This window comes from Chiloscyllium plagiosum, chromosome 11, assembly GCF_004010195.1.
Source record: "Chiloscyllium plagiosum isolate BGI_BamShark_2017 chromosome 11, ASM401019v2, whole genome shotgun sequence".
NCBI classification, from domain to species: Eukaryota; Metazoa; Chordata; class Chondrichthyes; order Orectolobiformes; family Hemiscylliidae; genus Chiloscyllium; species Chiloscyllium plagiosum.
In genome coordinates this window covers 68,944,376-68,959,052 of record NC_057720.1, presented here as the reverse complement: position 1 = coordinate 68,959,052, position 14,677 = coordinate 68,944,376, and the positions used below count along the sequence as shown (strand labels likewise).

General features: G+C 36.9%; 1 protein-coding gene across 5 annotated transcripts in view; it reads left to right on the top strand.

Annotated features, from left to right (window-relative positions):
• The window catches only part of LOC122554541 (WD repeat-containing protein 47-like), a 59,646-nt gene that overhangs the window by 23,651 nt on the left and 21,318 nt on the right, over positions 1–14,677 (top strand). For all 5 annotated transcript variants that reach the window (XM_043699735.1, XM_043699734.1, XM_043699733.1 and 2 more), the window contains exons 6-10: positions 3,812–3,932; positions 5,420–5,598; positions 5,807–6,067; positions 6,576–6,666; positions 13,427–13,584. In XM_043699735.1, the coding sequence (XP_043555670.1) occupies positions 3,812–3,932; positions 5,420–5,598; positions 5,807–6,067; positions 6,576–6,666; positions 13,427–13,584 (810 nt within the window). The remainder of the gene's footprint in view (positions 1–3,811; positions 3,933–5,419; positions 5,599–5,806; positions 6,068–6,575; positions 6,667–13,426; positions 13,585–14,677) is intronic.

The window sequence follows — 14,677 nt, the reverse complement described above, 5'->3', positions numbered from 1 at the left end:
TCAACCTCATTCTCCTGACTTCTGCCTGTAACCCTTAATCCCTAAAACCTATCAATTTCTATCTTATATACACTCAATACTACCCTGTCTAATATTGTTAGAATTTCATAGGTTCCTACGCGATCACAGTCATTCTTCTAAACTCCAATCAATATAATCCTAACTGATCCGGTCTCTCTTTATGTATCTGTTCTGCCATTCCAGGAATCGATCTGGTAAACACACTTTGCATTTCCTCAATAGCTAGAACATGCTTCCTCAGTTTATGAAACCAAAACAGCACACAATCCTTTTTGTGGCCATACCAGTGGCCAGTACAGTTGCAGCAAGCCATCCATGCTCCTGTACTCAAATCCTCTCGCTGTAAGTGCCAATATACCATTGCCTGCTTCACTGCCTGCTGCACCTGCAAGCTTACTTTCAGCTATTGATGAAGACACCCAGGACTTATCGCACTTCTCTCTTTCTCAATCTCTCGCCATTCGGATAATAATCTGTTGGCCTATTATTTTGACCAAAGTGGATAACCTCACGTTATACTGCACCTGCCATGTGTTTGCCCATTTACTTGTCCATCTGTAAACTTGGAGACATGGCATGTATCTTTTTGATCTAAATCATTAATATACACTGAATAACTGGAGTCCAAGCTGCAGCATCTCACTGGTCACTGCCTGTCACTTTGATTAAAAACCCTTTTATTCCTACACTGTTTCCTGTCTGCCAACCAGGTCACAATCCATTTGAGTACATGACCTCCAGTCCCATGTGGTTTAATTTTGTATGCTTATCTCTTCTGTGAGACTTTGTCGCAAACCCTCTGAAAATTCAAGTAAACCACATCCATGGCTCCCCCTTATCCACTCTCGTACTCCTTCAAAATATCCAGCAGATCTGTCATGCTTGACTTTCCCTTTGTAAATCCATGCTGACTTTGTCCTATCTTGTTACTATCTTCCAAACATTCTGCTATTACATATTTTATAATGAGTTCTAGCATTTTTTCCCACAACCAACATCAAGCTAATTGGTCTATAACTTGCAGGTTTTCTACCTCCATTCCTAAATATCTACCTTCCAACCTATTGTAACTGTTCCAGAGTCAATAAAATTTTGGAAGATGACTATTAGTCCATTTACTTTATCTAGGGCTACTTCGTTAAGTACTCTCTGAAGAAGGTTATCAGACACTGGTGACATATCTGCCTTTAATCTAATTAGTTTCCATAGCACTATTTCTCTACAAATAGTAATTTCATTTAAATCTTCTCTTTAGGTTCTGTGTCCCTCCATATTTTTTTGGAATGTTATTTTGTCTTCCTTTGTGAAGACAAAACTTAAAATATATATTTAATTGGTTTGCCATCTCTTTGTTTCCAACTATAAATTCTCCTGTTCTGACTGTAGAGAACTTATACTCATCTTTACTAGAGATTTTATTTTCTTCACATAGAATCTTTTACTATCAGTTTGTATGTTTCCTGTAAGTTCACTGTCACATTCTATTTTCCCCTCTTAATTAGTCTCCCTTTTGCTGGAAACTAAACTGATCCCAGTCCTCAGATCAGTTTTGGCAAATTTGTATGTCTCTTCCTTGACTTTAAAACTATCACTAACTCCCCTTATTTGCCATAGTCTGAGCACATTTACCATTTTATGACAGACTGGAATGAATAACTTTGCAGTTCATCTGTGCACTCTTTAAATGTGCACGGCCTCACATTAAACTCTATCTGCCAAGTTTTTGCCATGTCACCCAACCTATCTGTATCCCCTTGCAGATCTCTTATATCCTCATCACATGTCCTCCCATCTATTTGTGTATCATCAGAAAATTCGGATGTATTACACTCCAAGTCATTAACATAAATGGTAAATAATGATCCTTATAGCACTTCACTGGTTACATCTTTTCAAATTATTTCTAACTCTGTCTTCTACGTGTGAATTAATCCTCAATCCATGTTAATTCATTACCCCCGATGGTATGAACTCATGTCTTGTGCAGTAATCTTTTTTGCAGCACCTGAGAGGGCATCCAGATATACTCCAATCAGTTCCCCTATGTCAACGCTGATTGTTATGCTCTCAAAGAATTCTAGCACATTTGTCAAACTTTATTTCCCTTTCCCAAAACCATACTGACTTTTTAAAATTGGTTAAGCTTTTCTAAATATCCTGCTATTTCTTCTTAATAATGAATTTTCCCATCGATCAGTTATTAGATGATGGGCAAATTGGCCTGCAGTTTCTGCATTCTGCCTTCCTCCCTTCTTGAATAGGGGTGTCACATTAACAGTTTTTCTGTTAGAAACCTCCCAGAATCCAGAGAGTTCTGGAATATTTTAACTAATGCCTCCATTTTCTCTGCTGCCACGTATCTTAAAACACCTGGATAACAGCCATCAGGTTCTGATGATTTTTCTGACTTCAGTGCCATTATTTTTTCAAATACTTATTTCCTTATGATAGAAACTGATACAAGATTTTTCCTCCCTTGCTTACCTAATAATTTTGGGACCTTCACAGTTCCATCACCATAGTGTGTCCAGATTGCCCACAGTATTCCAGCTGTGGCCTGATCAGGGCTTAATATTGCTGAAACTTGACTTCTGCCTTGTTTATTCTAATCCTCGCGATGTGAAGAATGGCATTCAATCGGCTTTTTGATTAATTATCTGAACTTGTTCATAACATTTTGATGGTCTATGTATTTGGACATGAACTGTTTCCACCTGTTCACCATTTGCACAAATTGGGTCCAAAGTAGATGATCTCGCATTTGCTGATATTTAAAATGTATTCACTTTTTTTCTATCTGCATAATTCTATCTGCATAGTATAACCAGGAATTCCCTGACAATATATGTAAAACTAATAATTCTATAATTATTTCTTTCTGTATCATTTCTAATTAATGAAAAAATAAATAGTCTTCAGGGGTTCACCTTATGCCTGATCACTCCTTATTAGTATCATTGTTAGCAACCTTTATTTTGGTTTTGATATACCATGTGTGATTTTTTTTTTTTGCTAGCATTGACTGTTTGTTCAATTGTTTTTTTCTGTTCTTTGTTTGCTTCCATTTGTTAAGCTCCATGTGTATTTTTGCATTTCGTGTAGGTTTTTACTTTTTCATTCCTTCATGATATGATGTCAATGGTGAGGCCAATATTTGTTGTTATCACTAATTGTCCTTAAGATAGTGGTTATGAGCCATTTTCTTGAACTGCAGATGTCCTCCTGAGCTATTCCAAGAGTTTGACCCAGCAACAGTGAAGGAAAGGTGATATTGTTCCAGGTCCATGGTATGTAGCTTAAAATGGAACCTGCAGATGGTGGCATTCCTATGATTCTGTCACTCTTGTCCTTTTTGTGCAGTGAAGATCGAGTTTAGAAAGTGTTATTGAAGGAACCTTGGTGAGTTGTTGCAGTGAATTGTGTACTGCTGCCACCGTACGCCAGTGGCAGATGAAAGCCCATAAATTTCAAATAATTTGCATCCACCTGTGATATCATTTCTATTTGGAATGTTTGGCATTGGCTATTCAACATTCTGTGCTAGCTCCCCATTTCATGTGACAACTGCCATTTTCAGGTTAACATTTTAATGACCTCAGTGTCTAGGTTCATGTCACCTTCCTCTTGTGAAGACAAAATCTTTTGAATGCAAAACACAGGTTATGTTTGCAGAGGTGAATAATTCCTTTCTCCTTGTATAAAGTTTCCATGTTCTTTTGAAAATAATTTTTATATTTTGTTAACCATTTTGCTAATTCAGTACCTTTCCCTTTTCTTTCCATGTCTTTAGGACAGATTCCCCAGTGCCCAGAGTTCAGCATGCTGAAACTTTGATTCAGAATGAAGCATCACTTGTCAATTCCATAGAATTAGCATCAAATCCAGCCACTTCTAAAATGGAAAAGAATGAGGTATTTGCTAGATTTATTAATTATTATAATTCTTACTTTAGGATTTTTCATTTTAAACCTGTAACATGTAATTTTTATTCATTAACAAAAAGAACCAGTATCTGCATATGTGTACCACATCATCTTGCATTTGTGTGAGATTTGTCTATTTTTCAAAGAATACACTTATAAAGTTTAGGTAATGGATACAGTTTTGAAGGGTGACAATCAGAGGTTCCTGGTTAGACAAAGGTTGAACTCAACCATGAAGCTATTTCTCAAAGTTATTAATTTATAACTCTGCAACATTATGAACTGCTTTCATTGTGTAGATCTGGTCAGGAGTGAAACTCGCATTAAACCAATCCTGAGCTGTAGAGTATTTGAGAGAAATAGCGACAAGCAAGTGATATCTCTATTATTCACTTTTCCATGGTTCTGATCACTACTATTTTGACTTAAGCTTTGTGCTATGCTCACAAATCTCATTTTAAAGATCATGACATAGTTCTCTGATTCGAGTAGCTTGTGTTGAGCTGCTCAATATTACTCATTTAGTGATTTACGTGACTTGAGGGTTAGCTAGCTTGGCAAAAATTGGAAAGGCAATTACTGCTGATTCAATTTTGAAACTTAATTCATTTTAGAAGAGCTGATTTAGTTTTAACAAAATACTGTTATTTGAAGATATTTCTTTAAATTTCAACTATTTTCAAAACTCTGTGAAAAGTTTCCTAATCTTTATACAGAAAGTTCCCCTGTTGTTTGTACTTCAAATGCTCCCATTTTGTGATCAGTTAGACTATTACTTCATTATGTATTCTCAACTGTGCTTTTCTAAAATGTATTGTAGAGAACTCGAGCTTCATTTCTGTAAAATGCTGTTGATTCTTCTCTGCTCTATTGTGATAACACTAAGTTTTTTTTCTTTGAGTCTGTTTTTGAAAAGTAACTACAAGTTGCAACAATTCATAGGCTTTTGGCTGCTAGAGAAGATCCAGGCATTATAACAATAGAATGTTTTTCTGTTTTCATTTACTCCACTAATCTGAATTTGAAATTTCTTTGGTCCATATTACATGAGCAGCAAGAAGCCTCCAGTTACCTATTTTATATGTGAACACCCAGTGAATGAGTGTTAGCAAGCTATTTGGGATTACCATTGTTAAACCTTTTGCTGTTATGGACCAGCAGCAGCATATACACTGTCAGTGTTCCTGTTTCCCAGGCCAATTGTTATGCCCGATCAATGCCCTAAGTAAGACAGACTCAACATAAAATGATATTTAGGACTTTGCAGGTTTCTAAGACTCTATGCTATAAAATGTTTTTTAAAAAAGTAGAATATACCAAAGTTACAAAGTGGATTTCTTGGAGCAGTATACATTCATTACACTACCCATCAAGATTCTGGTTGATTTCTCCTGATATATAGGACACCATCTAAATAAAATCTCTTATATGAATGCACATAATTTTTTTTAATATCATTATCTTTAATCTCTTAGCCGAGAGAACCTGCAGATCAATTTCAAGAGTACTATCGACAGCGGATGCGCTACCAACAGCATCTAGAACAAAAAGAGCAACAAAGACAAATGTATCAGCAAATGTTACTAGAAGGAGGGGTCAATGAAGATGATGGAGCAAGTCAGCAGCAGAACCTCACAGAACAGTTCCTTAACAAGTCAGTTTTAGCTCTGGTATAAGCACTACCACAGTATACATTCTTTGTTCCCCTCTCAAGATACCATTGTATCTTGTTAATAAAAAAAAGTTTCTTAAGATTTTTAAATACTGTTTAACAGTCAGCATGGATCTCTGTAGTAAAATGCTGTATAGCTCTTTTTAAATTATTGTATTTGTTAACATTGGTCATTTTTCTTTTTAAACAGATCAATGCAAAAGCTAGAAGAATTAAATATAGGAATGGATAATCTTAGCACTGAGGCACAGTCTCCAAACCAGCAGTGTAATGGAAACCAATTAACTGTACAAAATGGCTCTTCAGCCACTAATTTTTTAACACCACTTGAAGTTAATCAGCGTTCAGGATTGTCTGATGTTTCAAGCCAGTGCACAACTACTCCAAGTAAAACGATCACAGGGAAGGCATTCCCTTACTCTGATGAGTCCTCATTCTTTACTATGCAGAAGTAAGAAAGATGTCTATATTTCAGTGACAATATAAATGGATGACTGGAAATTGCAAAAAAGGTTTCTTAGTTTTGACTTAAAACGCAATGGAACATTTTCATTTACAATATCCTTATTGAACCAAATACTTTCTCTATTTATTGTTATTCACTGATCCAGCCTTTCTGAATGCTGTAAATTGAACAGTTTTAACCCATTGCAAATCAATGCATAATGGTTTATTTTATTTGGTCACTGCTGAGATGTTGACAAAACTAATTTAGTAGTAACTTTATGGGATTAACTGCTTCCATGGTTCTGAAAAAAAGAATAATTACTAGTAAAGAGTTCTGAAAAGCAATCTAAATAATACAACTTGACATGTTATCCCAGTAGATTTGCTGCTGTTAAATACTTGACAATTATGCTTACAGTTCATTGCTCTATGGTGTTGTTTTAAACTATAAACAGTCCTAAGCTTTCAACAAACACCTATATAGTTAACTATAACCTTTTTTTTTAATGTAGTGTGGATTCTTCATCTTCAAAAGATACTGCAATAAACTCACCAGTGATGGAAAATGCTTTGGCCAGTGGAAATGGGACAAAGGATGAAGAGGTATACCACTTAAGTAATATTATAATTTACTGGTGCATGTTATGTTACATATACTAAGCTAACAAAGATTCTCACTCAAATGAATTATATAATTGTTTAATATTAATTTCTTGTCACATTGACTCAGCACTGCTCTTAGAAAAAACATAAACCTTTTTATCTGCATGTGATAATTGTTATTTTATTCTTCTTTGGAGTCTGACTTCTGTCTGTCATTTTGGTTTGTTTCTATGTAAAATATGTGAGCAGCTAACCATATACCCCTTTGACATATAGTGGTATAATAATCATTGAACCTTAGTATCAAAAACCTGAGGGTTTAATTCCATTTACGTGCTCCTGTATTCACAGTATTTATATGGCTGATCCAGTTCAGTTTCTGTTGGGAATTCTGCAGCAAGCAATTCCTCTCCTAACTCACCAAAGCCTGCCCACTATCTTCAAGACACAAGTCAAGAATATGATAGGAAATATTCTACTTGCCTGAATGAGTGCAATTCCAACAAGATTCGAGGATTGAACACCATTCAGCCTATTAGATTGGCACCCCATCTACCACCTTACTTACTGCCTCTACTACCAATGCACTATGGCAGCAGTGTGTGCATTCTACAAGATGTGCTGCATCAATACACTAAGACTCCTTTGACAATGCCTTCCAAATATGCAACCTTTATCTAGAAATATAGGGTAGTATATCCATCACTTGCAGTTCCCCTTCAGGTCATATTACATACTAACTTGAGACTGTATCTCCATTCGTCCACTGTTGCTATGTCAAAATTCTGAAACTTGCCAACAGTACTATAGGTTGTCCTATCCCAAGCCCTGTGGACTACCATGGTTCAAAAAGGTGGCTCACCATCATTACCACCTTGAGTGCAATTAAGAATGTGCAACAAATCTTTCTGTGAAAAGTCTTTCTTCTATCTATGGTAGAGAAACGATTTATGATCCAATTTTTTTTGTTTGTTAAGCTAAGAAGAAATTTATTATAATGACCATGGTTTACTTTGTGTCTTTTCAGTTCTTTCAGAAATTGTTTCTTATTGTGCTGTAGATGTGATGCCTTTTTCTAATTATTGATTGTTTAAAAAATTCACACTGGATTTGACCTAATTAACTTTGTATAAACTAATCAGGTATCAGCCTTTTTTTTAAACTTTTGGTTAGTGTTAATTAATGCATCAGAAGTGAATAGGTATGTATATTGGTAGTGCAGTGCTGGCATGCTCACAGATAGTAGTCAAGGCAACCAACTAGAAGCTTTATAAAAGCACAACAAATAACAGGTTGAATCAACGATCTCTGGAGCACATAATGGCCAATTCAAATTGGCAATCTGTGAAGGTTTCTCCACCAAGCAAATATAAGTTCAAAATATTTCAGCGAGTAGCTGTTGCCATGCAAGTTACTATGGATAAGGAATGATTATGATATAGAACTGAACTATACAGTGTCATAACTCACTGGAGTAGTGTGCTGGAAATGAGCTCTGCTATTCCCAGAATTGTCATAAAAGTTAGCTTTTAGAAAATACACCAAGTTTCCCAATTTATCTGACCTTCAGGTTGATAGAGAGCAAGGACTAGGTTTCATTACTGAATAAGAATTACTTTTGTATTACAAGGAGTTAGAGTCTAGTTTTAAGTAAACAGTTATAAATTGTCAGCTTGTAAGATGACAAATTAAAACTAAAATCTACCTTGCATGTGTGTGCAAGGCAGACAGGGAAAATAGGTTATTGGGCAGGGGAAAAAAAAATTGAAAGAGAGTTCAATAATCTTTGTTCCAGATTCTGTTGTTGAAACTGCCAGAGGAAGTGGTAGATGCAGGTATAATTGCATCATTTAAAATACATTTGGAAAGGTACTCAAATAAGAAAGGTTTAAAGGGATATAGGTCAAATGCAAGCAAGTGAGACTAGTTTAGTTTGGGAAACTTGATCAGCATGGGTTGGACCAAAGGGTCTGTTTCCGTGCTGTATGACTTTGATCCTTATGATGTTTCTGCTGGTCAGCATGTTGCTTCACTTATCTTTGTAAGTTTCCACTGATTGGTAAGCAACACAAAGTGGTTGGGTCACTTTTAAAGCATCACAGATTTTTCGTTTAAAGGTCACAGTTTACAACAGTTGTTGCAGGAAAGATAAACTAGTTTCCTTCAGGTTTAAAATTTTAGCAGTGAAAGGAGGCAGTGCTCACGAGCTGAAGAACTGAACACTTCTCTCTTTCTGTAACTTGTTTATAGCTCAAAGCTCCACAGTTACCTGATAATCAGTCACCCAACTGTTAGCAGGCAAAAAGGTCTCTGTCATTGATAACTGGTCACTAGTACATAGACCAGTCAACTGCATGTTGTCAGAAAGAAGCTACATCTGTATACCCCTTAGCTCCACATTGTCAGCGCAAATTAGTTGCTCAACTGCAATGGATGTCTAGGTATTTGCTTTCAAAACATACAGTCACCTTTTCAATCATTGGTTTTAAAGCAGCTCTTCCTCATTTAAATACAGTCTTTAAAAGAAGTAGTAAAAATACACGGTTCCTTTCAACGATTTAATAGGGAACTTGTAGATCAGACTTAGCTTAAGAGTGCCAATCCGGGCATAATAGGGAATTGTCAGCGAACTCCATATTTTAATGGTGCGAATCCCTATATAAATGTTTACAGTAGGGTTTTCAGTGGAAGTTGACTCAAGAATTTTTAATATTGGTTGTTTGTCTGCTTATGTATTACCTGTTGCTGAGTCTTTCCTTAGTTCACAGTTTGAATCTCTCTATTAATATATGAACCATGCTCTCTGCCTCCATAGCTAGTTTCTCCTTTTAGTCCCTAATCACTTCTACCCTTCTGCTTACTACCCTTTTACTATGTGTATTTCTGTCGAAGCTGTTCAGATTGCTTTTTATGATAGCTGTGTCTAATTGTACTCTGTATCCTCACTTATTTCCATGTGATCATTTTCACTTTCCATATGATCATTTTGATGTTCAGCCTGATTCTTGCTTGTACTATCAACCTAATGTTTACCTTTATCATGTTAAAAAGCTCTGCCTTGACTTGCCCTACCTCATTTGTACCCAAACTATCTTTTTAAAGTTAGCCAGCCCATTGATCTGCCCATAATTCTGCCTGTCAATATTTGTTTCTGTTGTATAAAAGACAAACCCGTCAGTCACCAGCCACCAACTGCATCTGTCTCGCTGACAACGACAAGAGACTGAAAAAGATAGTTTTCAAGCTTGGTCTCATATTTGGCTTTAAGATGTGGTTGTAGCTCATCTCAATGATAACAGTAAGACTTTTAACTTCCAACATGGTAACATTATCACTCTTTCAACGCATCTGCTGCTTAAACCCTCATCTATGTCTTTTATTATTGTAGCCTTGACTATTTGCATTATTGGTTGGCCTCCAGCTTTTCACTCCATATAAATTGTGCACATCAAAAACTCTGCAATTATTAATCTAATATGTGGAAGTCTACGAGCACATCATCTCTCTGGCTAAAATTGACTCCCAGTCCACTGTCACCTTCCTTTTAAAATTAAATACAAAAGGAAAATACTTTAGATGCTGGAATCTGATATCAAAATCAGAAAATGCTGGAAAGACTCCGCATCTGTTATGAAAGAAACAGTTAAGCCCTATCAGTTTTCTGTCAATCATTTATGAAGTGATGGACGGGGTGCATAGCAATCAAATAGAACTTGCAGTGGAATAACCTGCTTCCTGACGAGTTTGAGGTTTGCCAGGGCCACTCGCCTCCTGGTCTCATTACAGCCATGGTCCAAACACAAAAGAGCTCAATTCCAGAGGTGAAGTTAAGGCATTGATCAAACATTTCATTAAGGATCCCTAACAAAATTGGTGTCAGCGGGAAGTGGGGAAAAGCTGTCTGTTGATTAGAGTCTTGCTTAGCAGAAAGGCAAATGGTTGTGGTTGTTAAAGGTCAATCGTCTCAGCACCAGAACATCACTGTAGCAGTTCCTCAGGTAGTATCCTAAGATGATTCATCTTCAGCTGTTTCATTCCGTCCTAACGTCAGAATTGAAGATGTTTGCTGATGATTGCATAGTAATGCAGTACCATTTGCAACACCTTCGATATAGAAGCATTCCACGTTCAGATGCAACATGACAGTATCCGGGCTTGGGCTGACAGATATCAAGAAACATTCATGCCAGGCAATGACCATCTCAAACAAAAAAGAATCTAATCATATCTTTCAATATTCAATGGCATTACCATCACTGAGTACCTGACTATCAGCATCATATATATATATACTGTAGTTATAAGAGCAATTTAATGGCTGTTAATTCTGTTATTTGCTGTCTTTCCAATGCCTGATAACCAACTAGAAGACATAATTCAGGAATTTGTTTGAAAATTCTCCACATGTCTAGATGAGTGCAGCTCCAATAACACAGGAGAAGCTTGACAACATCCAGGATAAAGCAGCTCACTTGTTTGGCACCACATCCCCCACCTTCAACATGCACACCTTCATCATTTGACATACAGTGGCAGCATTGTGTACCATCTACAAGCTGCACTGCAATAACTCGCCAAAGTTCCTCCAACAGTGCCTTCTCAACCTATGACCTCTAACACCTGGATGAAGATCAAAGACAGCAGATACATGGGAACACTACTAACAAGTTCCCCTCCAAGGCAAACACCATCCTGACTAGGAGCTAAATTGCTATTTCTTTACAATTGATGGGTCAGAATCGTGGAAGTCACTTTTTAATAGCACTTTTTAAAGGGCTGCAGCAAATCAGGAAGACAGCTCACCATCACTTGCTGCAGGGTAATTGGGAATAGCAATAGATATTAACCTAGCTAGCAATGTCCACATCCCATGAACGAATAAAACATCTCCAGTTTTGTTAAAGCTGAAAGAGGTGAGAGATATATTTGATTTAAAGCAACTATAGAGAGAAGGAAAAGAATAAACTCGGAAATTTGTGATGAGGTGAAATACAAGAGATAAATTGAGAATAGGACAAGAGACTAAAGAAGTTAGGAGGAGGTGTCAATAGCTATTTTGTATCAGCCTGTTCAGATGTGTTATGATGCATCTCTGGAGCAAGTGAAACTTGAACTCATTACTTCAGGACCACTACTATTGCGCCACAAGAGCCCCAAAATCCGGGATTGAAGCAGAGACCATAGGATTTTCAGTCTAACAGGCTCCCAACTTGTCTATTTTAGCCAAGCACAAACCTGTTTCTTTTCTCAATTATTTTACTTAATTTTTGTTTTATCACATTTAGGTATTTTATGATAGATATTTTAAATCAAATGTGTCGAGGGCAGTTAGGACTTAGACCTGTCCCATCTTTCCATCTTCCTTCCCACCTTCCCATTCCACCCTCCCCACTGACTAATCACAATCGCCCCCCCACACCTGCATCAACCTATTGCCTTTCCAGCTAACCTCCCTTTCCCCACCCCCACACCCCTATCTATCCCACAGCCCCCAAACCCCAACCACATTCCTGATGAAGGGCTTATACCCAAAACATTGACTCTCTTGCTCTCACATGCTGCCTGACCTGCTGTTCTTTTCCAGCACCACACTTTCTGACTGGACCTTAGACCCAGACATTCTGGACTAATTATAGGGACTATGGATAGATTTATTTTTAACTGACCTGTTAAGAAATGTTATTAAGTACCTGTGAAATTTGAACACTAACGTCTTAGTCCAGGGATAGGGACAATACCCCTGCACCACAAGAATCCTTAGGGACTATAGATAATTTTCTAATCAACCAGGTCAGAGCTGTTAGTATACACTTCTGAAGTTGATAGGACCTGAATCTAGGTCTCCTATTCCAGAGGTAGGGACACTCCCCCACACCACAAGAGCCCTTAAATACTGTAGATATGTGTATTTTCTAATCAAGCTATTCAGATGTTATGACACACCACTGGAGCAGGTGGGACTTGAAACCAAGACTTCGTGGCTCTGACAAAGGGACAATATCAACGTTGCACAAAAGCCTGTTAGGGACTATAGATAGGAAAAGCCGAATCATTTATAACACCTGCAATCAGTAGAAAGTTATGATTCAAAATCAATGTTCATTCGTCTAATTGAAAGATGAGGTGCTCTTCCTGAAGCTGATATAAACCGTTATGGAACAGAAAGGCAGATGTCAGATTGGCTGCAACTCTGGTGCTTCACTCTCCATTCTAATATTTACCAATCTACCATACTGTGAAACTCTGGTTTAGTTGGTGAATTTTGAGAAATTTCTACACATTTGTCTCTTTCTATTGTCAACATTTGAGGTTTGTAGAAGGATGCCATTACGTAGGAAGAAATCTTTACGCCACAGAAGTAAACTGTGTATGTGAGTTTTTCAGACATCTGATTGATCCAGAAAAATCTAAATTAAAGAGAAACCTCGATTATCCGAACGACACAGGCGGAGAGTATTTTGTTCGAATAATCGAAATTCGGGTAATCAAATGCCAGATAACACAGTTTAGTCGAGCATCGGGACCTTGCAATCTTGCCATATAATCCAAGATTCGGATAATCGAATGCCAGATAATTGAGGTTCTTTATATAATATGTAAGTCTAGAAGTATGAGACATAAGATGTGATGAGATTTTTGCATCCTAAAGCAAATTTTGTTTTCCGTATTTCTGATTTCATATGTATAAGAATGTTTGCAGGACATCTGTTTATTCTGCAAGTTCAGAAGATTTAATTGATTTTCTTTTGAACATTTATAGGATGATGGAACCAGAAAGCAATTTGTTGCCATTAATACCCTCGAAGACACTCAAGCTATAAGAGCAGTATCATTCCATCCAAGTGGGACACTCTATGCTGTTGGTTCAAATACCAAAACTTTACGGGTGTGTGCCTACCCAGAGAGTATTGACCCAAGGTAATTTTCTTCTTTTTATGAAAAAAAAGGTAATTTATGAAACTATTAAAAATGTAACTGTCACGATAATTTAAAAATGGCATCCAAGCTGATTGTGAAGTGACTGTTCTGTTAGGAGGAGGAAGCAAGCAATATCTCTCCATGGAGTCTGCACTACCCCTGAGCACTTTTGGTTTACAGGGCAGATAATGTATTAATGAAATTCTAAAGATCTATTTTGAATTAGAATTCCTCCCAGTTGGCCCGAGATAATGTTGCCGAACTGAATTAGTAGCGCTGTTCTGGATACTGGGGTATTTTAACAGTGCTTCGTATGAGTCTTCCAAGTTAAAATGTTACACCAGATTTGTAAGATCTGGTGTCTGACATTTCTCCAACAAACACAACAATCAAATCGAGATTAACTAGTCATTTAGTCTGCTGTTTAGACAACCAAGCTGTTTGTAAACTAGCTGGTGTGTTTTTTTTCATGACAATGACTACATTTCAAACATTGACTTACTGAATGGACCATTCTTGAGATCTCCTTCAACACTTGATAAACCACTATCGAAATGCAAGTCCCTTTCATTGAGCATTTTATTATCAGTATTTTTATCTGAAAGATGTTACTGGTCCCTAAAGAGGCTATGAAATGTGATTTTATGTGCGTTAAGAAACACATGCTTTTAATGCATTGAAGGCAATCCATCTGCAGGATCCCCATTCTTCAACTTTTGTCACAGGGAGGTAGGATGCAACTTGGAGCACAAAATGGTTGGGTTCCATCACTGAGGTTAATGGGTGACTCATTTCCAACTTCACTTTCAAATTTTCTAGCAACTAGTTAGTTGACTTTGTGATAAGTTGTGTTCCAGGAGAAAATTATCTGCTAATTTTCTGCAAGGAAACGAGTTCTTGCCATCTTCAATGCACCTTTCTGCATAAAGATCCAGGGAAGTATTGGTTAAAATAAATTTGAGGGAGTCGCATGCATTTCCTTAGTGCTGAAGATCATCCCTTGTATGGGAAGATCTTTATTTTCCATTCCCAATTTTCTTTTACAGAATGTCATTCCTGATTAGTGCTGAGTTAAGAGACATTTTTAACTATA